Below are 14,901 nucleotides of genomic sequence, written 5' to 3'. Positions count from 1 at the left end.
CCCAGCGTGGGAGAGAAACCCTTCACACCCGCGGCGGGGGGTGCCGTGGCGAGCCTCGGGCCGTAACCCACGGCCCCGTGAGGAGGGGCCGCGAACGAGGACTGCCTCGACCCCTCTTCCGCGCAGGAGGGGGAGCGGAGCCCCTCGCCCCCGGGCCGGCGGCTCCGCTCTGCTGCCGCGGTTCCCGCAGCATCTCCCGGTTCCCTGCTCCGCTCCCCGCCCGTGGGGCTCGCAGGGGACCCCGCCTCCCCAGCGTCCCCCCCCCAGCCGGAGCCCCAAATCTGGCGCCCCGCTCCCCGGGACAGGCTCCTGGGCCGCGCTCGTGGGGGCGGGAGGGGAAAGCGGTGTGAAACCCACCTCGTCTCGTCCTGCGCTACCAGACACCGAGTGCGCCGAGGTGAACCGGCCGCGTTCTCCCGCACGGGAACTGTTAAAAATTCAAGGGAAAAAGATTAGGCACGAATTCCAGGTCCCGCTCCTCCCTCCCCTCCTCGCCCCCACCCCCATATTACAGTCCTTCAGGCCAGCAGAGATGATTTCACGGTTTTCCAGTGGAAATAGCTAAAAACGCTCCTGCTAATTACAGAGCTCTTCCAGGCCAGGTGCACTTTTAATTGGATTAGTAAGTGCTCTATATTAAACCTGCAGCACATCAAATGGACAGTGAAAATTAGAGCTATTAAGAACGCAGGCAATCATTTCTGAACGATAACATTGCTGGTTTCTCCTCTATTAGAAATAAATCAATTATACTGTTTCCGGGTTTGCGCGCATACATTAATTTCTCATAAGGATTTCGGAGGGAATTCTCCGCCTAGCGATTTCCAGGGGAGGTGAGGGGGAGAGGAGAGTACAGCTTCGTAAATAGAAACGTGTACTTGAGAGGAGAGGAGGGGAGAGAAAAAGGAAAAAGAAAGATAAAGGAAAAAGAAAGAAGGGGAAGAGAGAGAAAGAATGAGAGAATGAAAGAAAGAACGAGAAAGGAAAAGGAGAAAGAAAGAAAGAAAGAAAGAAAGAAAGAAAGAGGAAAAGGAAAGAGGGGGGAGAGAAAGAGAGAATGAGAGAAGAAAGAAAGAAAGAAAGAAAGAGAAAGAATTAAGAAAGAGAGCGAGAAAGATTGAAAGACAGAGAAAGAGAAGGAAAGAAAAAGAAAGAGAAAGAGAAAGAGAAAGAGAAAGAGAAAGAGAAAGAGAAAGAGAAAGAGAAAGAGAAAGAGAAAGAGAAAATGAGAGAAGGAAGAAAGAGAGAAAGAGAGAAAGAGAGAAAGAAAGAAGAAAGAAAAAGAAAGAAAAAGACAGACTGGCATAACCAGCGTGTGTGGGCGCCTATGACTTCTGGTTCGTGCCCCACGCTGCCCTTGCCACGAACACCTCCCAACACCTCTGGCCTGGGGTCCCTGGACGCGGGCTGCCTCGGGGCTGGCCGGTTCCGTTTCACCCGCTGCCCAAGTTATCTCTCTTTACACGGTTTCCCTCCTTCTCCCTCTCCTAGAGAGCGAGCGGGTTTCTGCGCCGAGGATCCCGCACCGCCCGGGCACGGCCGGTGGGGCAGGGCAGAGGCCGAGAGCCGCTGCCCGGCGGTGCGGGGCAGAGGGTGCTGCGGAGGAGCGTGTGCCCGGCGGGAGGGCGAGCTGGGGGCTGCGGTGCGGGGGCTCCGGGGGTCCCAGCGACCGCTGCCCCATCCCGAGCGTGTGCTCGGCGTTAAGAGGGTCCGTCCCCGCCGCAAGCGAGACGTGGGGGGATGCGAGCCCGGCGCGGAGCGGAGGCGTGCTAAATCAAACCGGTATCGGCTTTTTCGGACGAGAGTGACCTGAGCGCGACAGCGAGTTGTAAAATGCCACAGAAGAGAAACTTCAACATTGTTCTAGTAATTTGGGGTTTAGAGTAACACGAACGGTTAGCAAATCCTCGGCTTTCAGCAGGGGACGCGATGGTGGCGGGGCGGCGGAGCGGGGCAGGGAGGGAGGCGGTACGTGATGGCATCCCGCGGGCGGCGACACTAGACAAGTGACCGGTTACAGCGACAGACAGCCCCGTACGGCCCCGTTTCCCTCTTAGAAATAAGCTCCACGAATGGAGCCATCCCAGGGACAGCCTCTCCGGGACGTATTTTTGCATATCACTCCCTTCCCGTTTACGGTCCCAGAGGTGTCCCGGGACACTACCTGTCGAGCCGGGAGGTGTGAGGGAGCCCCGCCGCCGCGGCCCGGGGCAGCCGGCCGGGAAGCACGGCCCCGGCGGTGGGACGCGGCCGTGGGACGTGCGGGGCTCGCCCGGCTCCCGGCCGGGCCGCTCCCCCCGCCGCGGGGCAGGTCGTGCTCCAGCGCCGGGGGGAAGCCAGACCCCGTCCCACCTCCAGGTTTAGAGAGAAAAATACCTGCTCGGACACACCGCCGCCGGCTTCCCCAAGCTCCGCACCGCGGGGCGCAGGGGCTGCCCCCGCGCCCGGCCCGCAGGCGCCTCCGCCCCGGCGGAGCCCAGGGAAGGCCCCGACCGGCGGCGGAGCGGGCAGGAGCCAGCGGGCAGGAGCCTCCGCCCGGCTCCTGGGCCCGAGCCTTAGCAAGTATTCCGAGACAAGTAGCCTTAAGATTAATTGTTTTAAGGGGCTTTTTCATTCTTTTTTTTTTTTTTTTTTTTTTTTTGGTGGCAGAAACATAATACTATTTGGCGAAACAAGAAATTACCAGCAAAGGGCCGGGAAGATTAACATTTGGAAACTTATGAAATGTAATCTGCATATCCAATTGATTCCCAGCATATCAGTTGAAAGGATAAAGATGCATATCTCCATGATGGATATTGCATTAATAGGCACATAAATAAAGGTTGAAAAGTCATCACCGAAAGCTTTGAACCTTTTTCCATCGCTTTCATGTCCCATCCGCACTTCTCAGAACCGTCTTAATTTTTTTTTTTCCCCCGTTGGAGTTGTTACGTTTTCATTAATTTACAGCCACAGCGCGTCTGGCAGCCCGAGAAGGGCTCGGTGCGGGGCGGCTCGGTACTGGAGGAGGTTCTGTGTAAGGACAGGGACAGGACACCCCGGATGCCCCTAAGCACCCCAGGCACCCCTGAGGCGAGCCCGGGGACCACTCCGGAGTCCCGCAGTCCGGGTCGAGGGCAAAGGAGTGGGCTTTGCCGCTGCCCCTCGTAAGGAGGAGTTTTCTGCCGAGGGTAGGTCCGCGGGGATCGCCTTTGCCAGGACTGCGGAGGAAAGGGAAATCTGGAGGGTGAAGGCAAAGCACTTCCGTGGGTGGATAGATCCGAGGTAGCTCCCGCCACCGGAGCCCCGAGGGAGCCGTGAGAGGGAGCAAACACCCAGGGGAGCCCCCTCCGCTGCCCGACGGGTCTGGCCTTCGGGGGCACCTGCCCGCGGCCCAGGGGCCGGCCGTGCCCCGGGCTGGGAGGTGGTCCCCGGGAAGGGCGAAACCCAGTGCCCCGTAGGCCGGCGAGGCCGCCCGTGGGACAAGGCTGAAACACTTAACCCTACAAATGTCTCCCTTTGCGGCACCGGCCGCCCTCACTCTCCCTGTAAAATGGCAATAAGTACAACATGTATTTCACTAACTCCTCACCTTTCTGATTACTACCAGATCCTCCAGTAAGCGATACTACAGCTGCCACTCCATCCTAACACACGCCTGCTGGGACGAGGACAGAGATGCATCCGCAGTCTCGGGGCAGGGGGGAGCGGCGGCGTGTGCGCTCCGAGCGCCCCCCCCCGCCCCCGCCGCCGGCCCCCGGCTCGGCAGAGCCCGGGGGGCTCCTTCCAGCGGGCTGGTCCTCTCCTGCAAAGAGACGGGGGAAAAGGCGTGTGTTACAAATTTGTTTGTGATTTAAAAGGTTTCAATCGAATTTCGGATTCATCTCGGAGAGGGGAGGTAATACCCCGCCGCGCTCCCCCCGAGGGGGAGGGCTGGGCCGGCTCCCCCGCGCCCACCGGCAAGTCTCACCCACGGGAGGGGAAATTCGCATCTCCCTTCCCCACCTCCCCCGTAGTTAACAGCCGCATTTCAAAACGAAGCGTCTAATCCTCGTTAATTACTTGTAAAAACACCAGTGACGATTAATTCCAGCAGTATCACCGTAGATTTCCACCGGGAGTTTTACTGCAGCAAAGAGGCCGCGAGGGCTTTACGGACCCAGGGCTGGGACCGCTCACGTACATTCGCCTTCGGACCCCGGGTTTTCACCGCAGCGCGGGGGGACGAGGAACGCGTGGGGCCCTGCGCGACGCACCTCGGGGCTGCCAACAGGTATCGGGGCACCGGCAAGCAGCTGGCCCTCGGTCCCCAAGCGTCACCCGGGACATCCCTCCCTCCCTGCCCTCCATCCAACAACACAGAGCCAGGAATTAACGATAGTAAGGGGAAAGCGGCCATACTAGCACAGACATTGAATTCATTGATCGGTATTTCGCCCGCAGCTATATGATTTCACCACTTATTATTTTAAAGATGAACTGGATTAAAATCTGTGAAGAGAGAAACCGAAAGAGAGAAAGAATGAGAGGAGAAAAAGACAGAAAAACAAAGAGAGAAAGAAAGAACGAAAGAAAGAGCACGAGAAAGAAAGAAAGAAAGAAAGAAAGAAAGAAAGAAAGAAAGAAAGAAAAAGAAAGAGCAAGAAGGACGGAAGGAAGGACAACAAGAAAGCAAAAGAAATCAAACAAGAAAACAAAAGAGGGGGGAAGAGGCAAGAAGGAAGAGAGGAACGCAGGCCGAGGAGGGCCGGCGCCCCGCTCGGTGCCTGCCCGGCGAGGCTGCTGCCGGGGGCGGCTCCGGCCGCTGCGATGCCCGGGCCGGGCCGGGGGCTCCTCCGGCTGGGGCTGGCAGTGTCGCAGCGGGGCCCGCGGGGCCGGGCGGGGATCGCCCTCCCCTGCTCCAGCGGGCGAAGCCCCGGGCCAGGGGCAGCACAGGAGGGCCGGCGGCGGGCGGGAGGGTCCAGCTCCGTCCCCTGCTTCCCCGCAGCCGGTACCCCCGGGCCGCCCACCCCCAGAGCGGGCCGGGAGCGGGCTGATGCCGCTGCTCTCCTGCCGTCTCCTTCCCGCCGTCCCATCCGCGCTAAAATGAAAGGATCCTGCTCCCCAGCCGCCGAGCCCCGCGGCTGTCAGCGCCAGGCGCTCATTTCCAACGCCAGGGCACTGCTGCGTTAAGTGAAACAGAACGGGAACAAACACAGCGCAGGATTTGGGGGAATTTTGGCCCTTTCACCCCAGGCCCGTGGGTACCCTTCGGGGCGAGCTGTAAGGTGGTTCCGGGGGAGGAACCAGCTCCCCCGGGTCTGGCCGGCCCCTGCCCCCCCACCGCGGGCACCATCGGCAGCACAACGGCCCCGGGTGAGGAGAGCTTGTGCCCCGATCCCATGGTTTGCCTTGGGCAAAAGGCAAAACAACTGCCCACAGAAAATAAAGAAATTATTTTGTTGGTTTTTTTGGGGGGGTGGGGGGGAGCAACATGACCCAATTAATATCTGGAAGAATACTTTTAGTGATCGTAACCGAAGACAGACTCTTCCCTCTCCTTCAGAAAGAAAGCAGAAGTAACTTCCAGAACAACTCGAATGCCACGTATTTTCCATACGATTTTGATAAATAATAGAGATCTAAATTTATTCTCAGAGAGAAACGTTTACTACCTGACCAGAAGAAAGTGTGGTTTCTATTTTATTTTTATGGTTTCATTTAATTTACTTCAGAGTCTGCAATAGTTATGTTTTTTTTGACAGAATAATATTTTTCTCTCTCCTAATATTACCTGGCTGAGTAACAAGACCTTATTTACAACGTGGAAGTCAAACTGGAATTATTGCTCACCACCACATTTTCTAAGTCATAAAAAGTCTCATTCTTCCCATTTTAAAGGAAAGAAAATTTTGATTTATATCGCAAGCATATTTCTCAAGTTTCAGTCATTACCCCCCTCCCACCAAGCGTTCTTATTGCTGTTTGCTATTAATCAAAAGACAACAAACAATAACTGAAATGGATTTGTTAGATTTTGCTAAATAGCTAAACAACCTAGAGAGAGGGTGGCGAAATGTTGCTTACATCTGGACCTGCAATGAGCTGAAGTATTAACATTTAGATTTCCTTGACAAATCAGGAGTAGGTTTGGGGGACAAATAATAATAATATTAATAATTTTTTTAAAAAGTTAAAAACTTTCAAGCTATTCCTCCCAAATTTCATGATCCAATGCGACAAATCAACCTCACAATATTTGTTTACTTTAAAAATCTCCTTAAAATAGCTGAGATATTTCTCAACTGAAGCTATCTGTAAGAGCTGCGGGGCCAGTTTCAGACCTGGGTGGTTTTAGTAAGAGGAGATGATACATGCCAATCAGAGGGCCAGTATTGCTTCTTCCCCGTAACACAAGCAAAAGTATTCTAGCATTGATCAAAGATCAATGTAGTTGAATACGTCTAGTATGAATATATGTAGGCCCCCACGACATAAAGCACATTTTGTTAACACAGTTGTGGAGTTTCTTTTCAATATCTCCATTTCTACATGCATCCAGATAAAATGTAGAAGCAGGATAAGTTGCAGGGTTTTCTAGCTTTAATAGAAGTGAGCCACCAATTTTAAATGCCCTTCAGAAACACCAGAAATTGTAGCCATGAGAGACCTGCTGCACAGCCTGCTTCCTTGACCCCTCTGTAACATGAAGGGAACATCTCTAATGTTTGTGTGAAGATCTTGCACCAATGGGCAACTGACAGGGAGCTGCCTCTGATCTGGTTTAAATGAGCAGAGGCTAATAGAAAGATTAATGTTTGGCAACATAATATGCTAACAAAACTAACTTCCAGTGAGATAAAGCATATTCTCTAGACCAGCAGAACAGACAGGGACATTCTATCTACAAGCTTCGGTAACACAGGGAAAAGGACCACTGAGCTCAGGAGGATGTAAGTGCACACCGAGAGCTCTGACAAAGGCAAACAATTATCCTACACTTTTCTTTCCAATGAACGCCAGGCACTCGGTGTTGTGTCCATAAACATGTCTCGCACCGTATTAATATGGAATGCACTGTTTATGCTCGAGCCTGCAGGTCGGAGATGATTAACAACCATTCTTCTGAATGATGTACACATTCAAATTTAAATAGTCGTCTTCAGCAGCTGTTACATTTTCACTGATACACAGACCACACTCACATGGGAAAGAGACTGGACTGTGCCAGGCGTGAACAGGAGCGAGAGCTGCAACAGTGCTTCTCCTTGGGATTCACAACCATTCCCCTAAGTAAAGGTTTTCAGCACCAGGTCCGAATACACGATTGCACACCGTTTTCCAGAGAAACTTGTAGTTCACACACCCCTAAAATTCCCACACAGTGGAATTTTGTCTGTTTGCACAACCAGCAGTCTTGGCCAGTCGGAGCAGCTTGCCTGCTCCAGTGAAATTGCTCACTGAAGGAGGATTTCAACTGAAAATCCACATTAACCCTGTAACTACACCTGTATTCTTCAGTCTGTGGTAACTGCCTGCCTGAAGGTAACTCACTCTTCCATCGTTCGCAAGAGACATTTTATACACAGTGTTATACGCAACACGCTACTTTGGGACGTAAGCCTTGAAAGCAAACCTGAATCCCTGTAATTGGAGCTACAAAAGAAGAGCATTAAGGTAAGAAGCAACAGTATTTCCATATGCAGCTGTGACCACCATATTTTAATAATGTATTTTTACAGTGCAAGGAAAAAATAATGGACGTTTATTCTTTTCTGTTCTTTAAAGTACAAATGCAGACAGAAACTCACTTTTCAGAGCAAGATGGTCTTTTGGGGTTCTCAGCCCACAATAGTATTATTAAGCCTGATTTTCAAAATGTGCTTCCAAAATGCTGTCTCAACCCAGACAAAAATAGATCGGACACAAACTACCAGTCACTTTAGGAAATTCAGGTCACTGCTCTAACTTGCAGGGATGTACGACACAGTGCCCACTGCTGTTAGCTACTTTTTTATTATTTGGCTCTGTGGTACATATCTAATGATTGTGAATATGAAAGTAACGGCTATGTTGCTTTTTGCAAGATAAGAGAATACAAAAGTATCTCTGTATGCAGGCCTTTTAACCGATCCAAGTAGATAATTGAGGGTTTTATTCCTTCCATGCATTTATGAAATAGTCAGGTGTTTTTCTGTCAAACCTGCCTTTCAAAAGATCAATACCTGCTGTTATGTAAATTAACACTGTACGATTATTTACTACTTGTGGGCTAGCGATGCAGAAAGGAATATAATTTCTTCCCTGCACCAGAAACACCTTCAAAGGAGAGAGCAAAAGTAAAAAATTCTACGGTGTGGCACTGAAGGTACGTGATATGTGTTAAAAACATCACGGTGCTTTAAAAAATTGAATTCTTGAGCACAAGTTATTAAGAAGGGCAACATGAAAGAAGTTGTAATGCAGTAGTGATTGTCCTAACGCAACCCCACACACCATAAATGGCAGAAGCTCCCTGCCTATAGCATAGACGGAGCTTTGTCCTGTGGCTGCAGTCAGCTCCAGGGAGAACTTTCCTCAGGCACAGATGGTAGTCACCTGGCCCAGCCAAGATGGAAAAAAGGACAGATTACAGTACGTGACTACCCACCCACCTTCTGGGTTGGTAATCTGGGTTCTGCCCTCCTATCTGCCTTTTTCTCCCTCTCTTGGACTAATACCACTGATGGCTGGCAGTCGATTCCAAATCATGAACTTAACACTCAATCTAACCTTCCAGCCTGGAGTCCTGTATGATCCACTCACGTAGAGGAACAGGGGATTACTGCTACACAGAATTTAAGATCTTTTGGCATGACTGGAAACTATTCACGCAGCCTGTGATCTCGCAGAGGTTAAAAAACTCCTGACAAAGCTTTAGGCCTTTGTTTACTTTCCTGGTGCTTCCATTTCTTGTCTGTAGCTGCTTGTACCCCAGACTGTATAACACAGAGAAGTGTTGCACAGCAAAAAAAACAACCAAAAAAAACCCAACTGAGCACAAGGGAAAAAAAAAAAAGCTAGCAGCTTGTATTTCCGACAATTTTCCCCGTGGTGCTGCGGTACACACCGCCTTCTCTGCTTTCCCACAGAGTGCCCCAGAGCACCGTTGTTCTCTGTAAGTTGTGTGGATAGTGTAACTGATGCATACCCCTTCAGCTGCACATCCCTGGGCATTTTTAAACAACTGGAAAACACAAGTGTTCTGACTGAAATAGTTAGAATAGTAAGACACCACCAGCCACACAGATTTTCTCTTTTTGTATTTTACTTTTTTTTTAGTGAAACTTGAGCAATGTTTGGCTTTGGACAAGCAGTCTGTACACTCAAAGGAACCCAAAATACAAATATAATACTGGGATTCTACAGTAGCCAGAGATGTATACAATGCGTGATTTTTTCTGACTGGTACTGTGATGTGGATCCAGACTAACGCTCCTGAAACCAGTGGAGTTTCCCAAAATTGCATAAGCAGATAGCAGGACTTGGCATATGGTCAGACTGTCCATTTTAATTTGGCTCTGAAATATTTTAAATATATGGGTAGGAACCTGATCTGTAATATGATCATTCAATTGTGAATAAGCCTGAAAATCCTGTTTAGGCCTGTGATCTTCAACTTTTTGTAACGCGCCAATCTCTAAACATTTTAAGTTGACCCTCACATAACAAATTTAAGTTTCTGATGATCGATTTGCTTTTCTTACTTACCTTTCGCAGATCCTTTAGAAGTAGTCCATGGATCCCAGTTTAAACCATTGGTTTAGTCAAAATGGCAAATACTGTTTACAGAGAAAAGGCAAGAATAAAACTACGATGTGGAAAAAAAAGAAAAAGATGGAGCATGTATTTCTTACTGTAATCAGTATTTCAAGGCATAGCTACGCGACAGCTTCTGTTATGACTGCAGCTCCTGTAAACATGCCCAAGCTGGTGTGAGCTCACCAGCTCGCCCAGGCAGTGCCACAGCGCATCTGCGATATCCAAGGGGCTCACTGCAGCCAGAGAGCCCACAGGAGCAGAGCAAAGTAAGAACTACGCAGCGAGCTCCAGCCGAGCTTCACGAGCACTCAGCGCTAGCTTCGGCATGTCTACACGAAGTGGAGTTATAGTAGTGACTGTTGTCTGGGCTCATCTGAACTGCAAGGTACTGGAGCTTACCTGATTGAATAGAAATGCGGACAGGCATGCTGCATTTGCAGTAGAAGCACAAACAGGTAAATCATATATTGGTGCATATCATGTACACATGTACATATTTTATATATTTATTTTTCTTAGAAAACATTGCTGCTGTTTATGTCCATTAATTTACATATATTTATTCTTACTACAGTATCATTTATAATAATACTTTCACTTCTATAGCACCTCCTCTTCAAGGATATCCAATTGCTTAAAAACTGTAATAAATAAAGCCTCACATCTTGCCTGTGAGGTAAGTCAACGCTATTATCAAACTTTACAGATGCATTAACTGAAGAACAGAGAGGTTAAGGCCAAAATTTTCAAACGTTTGTACCTGAAGTCAACCATCTAAATTCTCATTTAGATGCTTAAATAAAAGTCTCGTGATTTTCTTTGGTGCATAACATCCACAACTACTGCTGAAGTCAACAGGGGCTAATGGTCAGGCCTGATTTTAGGAGGCATACACCTTTTACACAGCTAATGAGCAACTCCAGGTTTGAAAACACTGCTCTAAATACACGAACCACAGTCAGAGCCACAGTCGATCCCAGTAATTTATCTCCTCAGGGCCTTGATATTATGACATACGACTTTAAAAGGCTGGTGCAGATCTTTTTGAATAGACCTAAGTGACACAAAAATCATACACTGTTTCCACAAACTGTGTCCATCGTAACAGAGTCTGTATAAATACTGCTTGGGTTTATGGGGGTTTTTGGGTGTCAGGGGGTTGTTTTTCACAGATTTGTGATAATCAAGACACAGTACACAGTGCTTGTGCAGTCATAAAACACATCACACATCTTCACCTGCTGTCTTTACATTTCTACATAGTAAATTTGTTTGCACTTGTGATAAATAGAAGTGGTCAAGTAAAGGTCTATTAAGAGGATACTTGTCAGAATATCATGCAGACAGCTTGCAAAATACACATACTAAAAGATCACTTTTAAATTTCTTGAATTGTTAAGCACGAAAATAATTACCTCATTCCATTACAGTACTGTGTAGAAACACGGAATAAGCAGCATTATCTTATTCCCAATAGAATAGATTATAACAACTAATTAAGTTAAAAAAATTCAGGCACCAAATGAATTATCCTGCAACACAGAACAGTATCTATATAGAGTGCTCTCCTTAATATACTACAAAACCAGCTGTATGGCAATGTTTTCCCATTTCCTATTCTGAGCATCTCATCACATTTCAAAGACATCTTTGATGTTCCAACCTCACAGAACAAAAACATTTTCTACTGGCCTTTACAGAAACTCATAACACAGAAGAGAAACTTAGCAAGAGGGAAAACCACCATCCTCTTATAGCTACCTCGACTGAAGGTAAATGTTCAATACACAAATTATGCTACTGCATTCCACTTTTACAGTGATGCTGAAAGTCCGTATTTTAATGTGGGCTTCTCTCACTGCGTAAAAAGTGAAATATTACCCTTTACCACAGGAGTCTCTTAGCTCTATCTTAGAGCTCCATTAATTAAATCATCTTTCATAAATTGTTTTAAGTGCGCAATGTAGTGTTTCAGTCTCCCACATTAAATGAGAATTTCAAAGAATTAAATAATAAAGCTTATTTTAAGCAACCAACAGAGGGCCCAATGGCCTTCTAATAAAATTATAACAAAACCGTACTCAATACATTGCAGGGAAACTTTGGCTCAGTCTCTTTAAGATAATACATTTCTGTTCAAGCTTCTTCTATATGTACTTGTTAACTTCATAAAAGGGAAAACACAAAACGCATTTAACATCGTGATCCTGTTCTGCTCCCAACCACAGTGAATCTCTCCGATTATCTTCCAGGTGGGGGCAACAGTAAGCCAGTTTTCCTTAATCGAGATGGTGTCCTCCCGCATTAGGGAGCACAGAACCCAGGGCACGCTCCCGACAGAGGCGTACCCCGAGCCCAGAGCCCCAGCTCCCCAGGGAGGCCCTTCGAGCCATCTTTGCCAGAGAGACGCGTCCTGCCCTCCCTCCAGAGCGGCCGGACCCCCCGCGCCCCCTCGCCTGGTCACCCCGCAGACCATCCCCGCCGCCTCGGACCGTGCCAGGGCCGCGGGGCCGGCCTGGCTACTGGGCCCACCGTGCCAGGGCCGACGCCTGGGCCTGGGCCCTGTCACCATGGCGGGCCTGGGCCCTGCCGCCCCCTCGCCACCACGGCAGGCCCCAGACCCAGAGCCGGCGGGCCCGTTACACCCAGGAGAGCCACGGCCTCGCCCGTGTCCTCCCCCCGCCGCTGCTCACCCTCCTCTCGGCCGGGTCGGGGATAACACCCCCCAAAGGAGCGGTACCTGCGAGCCGGGGCCGCGGCCGCGCTCTCCCCTCACAGCGGCGCGCGCGGGCGCGGCGGCCGGGTCCCCTCGCAGCCCGCTCCGCGCCTCCCGCCCTGCCCAGCCCGGCTCAGCCTCTCAGCGCCCGGCCCCGCTCCGCTCCCCCGGCGCTACGTGTCGCTCCTGCGGGCGGCCGCCGCCCTGCCCCGCGGGGTGCCGTTGGCGGTAGCCCCGCCGGTCGCCGCCTCGGGCCGGTACTTGAGCCAGCAGATGAGCCATGTGACGACGACGGAGAAGAGGGCGAGGATGCTGGCCACCGAGAGGCAGATGGGCCCCACCGGAGACGGCGAGGCCGAGGCGCCGGGCCCCGCGTCGCCGCTGTACTGGTTGACGAAGATGAGGCCGGTGAAGAGCAGCACCACCATGGAGAGGAAGGAGACGACGACGCACACGCAGCCGGCGCTCAGCGCCGCCCGCTTGCAGCTCTGGCAGCTCTCGTAGCCGCCGCCCGAGGAGCGCGGCCCGACCCGGCCGGCGGGGGCGGCGGGCGGCGGGGCGAGGGCGGCCGCCGCCTCCCGGGCGCGGGGCGGGCGGCGGGGCGGCAGCGGCGGCAGGCTGTCCTGGGGCAGCGGGTCGCGGGCCCGCAGCTGCGGCGGGCAGGCGGCGGCCAGCTTGGTGTTGACGGGGAGGCCGTGGACGCGGTGGTCGGGCAGCGCCGTGCGGTGGCGGCAGAGCGGGCAGGCCAGGGAGCCGCCGGCCGGGCGGCCGGGCCCCGGCTCGGCGGCGGAGGGCTGCTGGGCGGCCCGCAGGTGCAGCTGGCTCAGGCACTCCTGGCAGAAGGTGTGCAGGCACTCCAGCAGCTTGGGCGCCCGCCGCTCCAGGTCGAAGTAGTTGTAGCAGATCTTGCACTCGTAGTCCTCGTAGCTGGGGGCGGCGGCCGCCGCCACCTCATCCTCCCGCCGCCCGCCCTGCCCTATGCCGCCCTCCTGCGCCGGCTCGGCCATAACATCTCGCCGGAGGGGGGACGGAGAGCCGCGGAAAGGCGGAGAGTCCCGGGCCGCGCCGCGCCTGGGAGGCGGCCGGGGAGCCGCGGCCCCGCCGCCTCCTGGCCGCGCCCGCGGGCTGCGGCGGGGCCCGGCAGGGAGGGAGGGCCGGCGGCTGCCTGCCTGCGCCGCCCGCCCGCCGCGCAGGAGGCTGCTGGGGGCTGCTGACGGCTGCCGCGGGCGAGGGGCGGGATCGGCGCCGCCCGCCCCCGGGAGCGTCCGCCGGTGCGAGACAGGGCGAGCGTGGCCCGGCCGGGGCGGCAGCGGGGCCCTTCTCCCGGCCCGCCTGGCGTGCGGCACGGAGCGGTGCGGGCTCGGGCCGGCCCCCGCGCCCCGAGGCCGCTGGAGAGGCGGGCGGCGCAGCCGGGGTCCGGGTCCGCAGGGCCTCGGGTCTGGCTGCGCCCCGGCGGCGGGCCCGCCTCTGCGAGGGCCGGGCGGGCTGTCGGGGCCGGGTGTTCCCCCGCAGCCCACCGCCGCCCCAGCTGCTGCGCTGGCTCTGGGAAACGCTCATAGGTGGAAAATGCTGGTAGCTTTTTAGCCCTGAATTGCATTTTTTTTTTTGTTAGTTCTATTGATTTTAACAGTTTATGAGGATTCCCCAGTGTGATCATGTATTAGGACCAGCAGTTACGATTAACGTTCGTTAGGCAGCGAACACCGCTCATCAAGGGTTAATACGGGAAGGCCCGTACAGTGGCAGGTTCACATCTGTTCAATATATTGCCTCTTGCAGGCTAACATACATTTTGCTTCTCTTTGGGAAGAACCTTTTGTGCACTATGATTTCCTTCATGATGCGTAGTGAAAATGAAAGCTATTTTATTCTGGAAACCAGAGGCGGAAGGAGCTACTTTACATCGTGACACTGAGTTATAAGATTGAGAGCTTTTGACCTTTTTAATTAAAAACAATCCAAACGATAAAGCATTCATAGCCTCCAATGTCATACTGTTAAACAGCTTGATAGGTTTCACTAAATCAAATTCTGCTCTGTCACATCAGGCAAGTCTGGAGTAACTCCGTTATCTTCAGGTGTAGCACAGGCCATAAGAGTAATTATTTCTCTTTGTAGTTCTGAAAATGCGCTTACAGGCAGGGATAGCTCTAGGCAAGTAAGGCCCGTGTTTCAGGCACACCGCATTGCCCCGCCGTGTTGCTGAAGCTGCAGCTTGGGAAAGTCAGCTCTGGACTGAGAGCTCTCTCAGCTCAGACATCTTCCCCTCTCCTCTGCCGTGTGACATGCTGTGTCAGGCGTGCTTCGCTGCAAATGCTAGGGGAAGCTCCTTCGCTTCCTCAGTATTGGACTCTTCTAGCTGTCTGTGCTAGGACACACTTTGTCCTTGAGCCCTGAGCATTCTTGAAGAGACAAACAAAATG

General features: G+C 52.2%; 1 protein-coding gene across 1 annotated transcript; it reads right to left on the bottom strand.

The window, feature by feature from the left end:
- Window positions 1-12,612: 12,612 nt before the first annotated feature.
- On the bottom strand, window positions 12,613-13,543 carry RNF228 (ring finger protein 228). The gene has a single exon (XM_068407043.1). The coding sequence runs from the start codon at window positions 13,483-13,485 to the stop codon at window positions 12,652-12,654; it is 834 nt and encodes a 277-aa protein (XP_068263144.1). The 5' UTR covers window positions 13,486-13,543; the 3' UTR covers window positions 12,613-12,651.
- Between the last annotated feature and the right edge of the window lie 1,358 nt (window positions 13,544-14,901).

Source organism: Nyctibius grandis, chromosome 8, assembly GCF_013368605.1.
Source record: "Nyctibius grandis isolate bNycGra1 chromosome 8, bNycGra1.pri, whole genome shotgun sequence".
Taxonomy (NCBI): Eukaryota; Metazoa; Chordata; class Aves; order Nyctibiiformes; family Nyctibiidae; genus Nyctibius; species Nyctibius grandis.
This window is presented reverse-complemented; position numbering and strand designations above follow the sequence as displayed.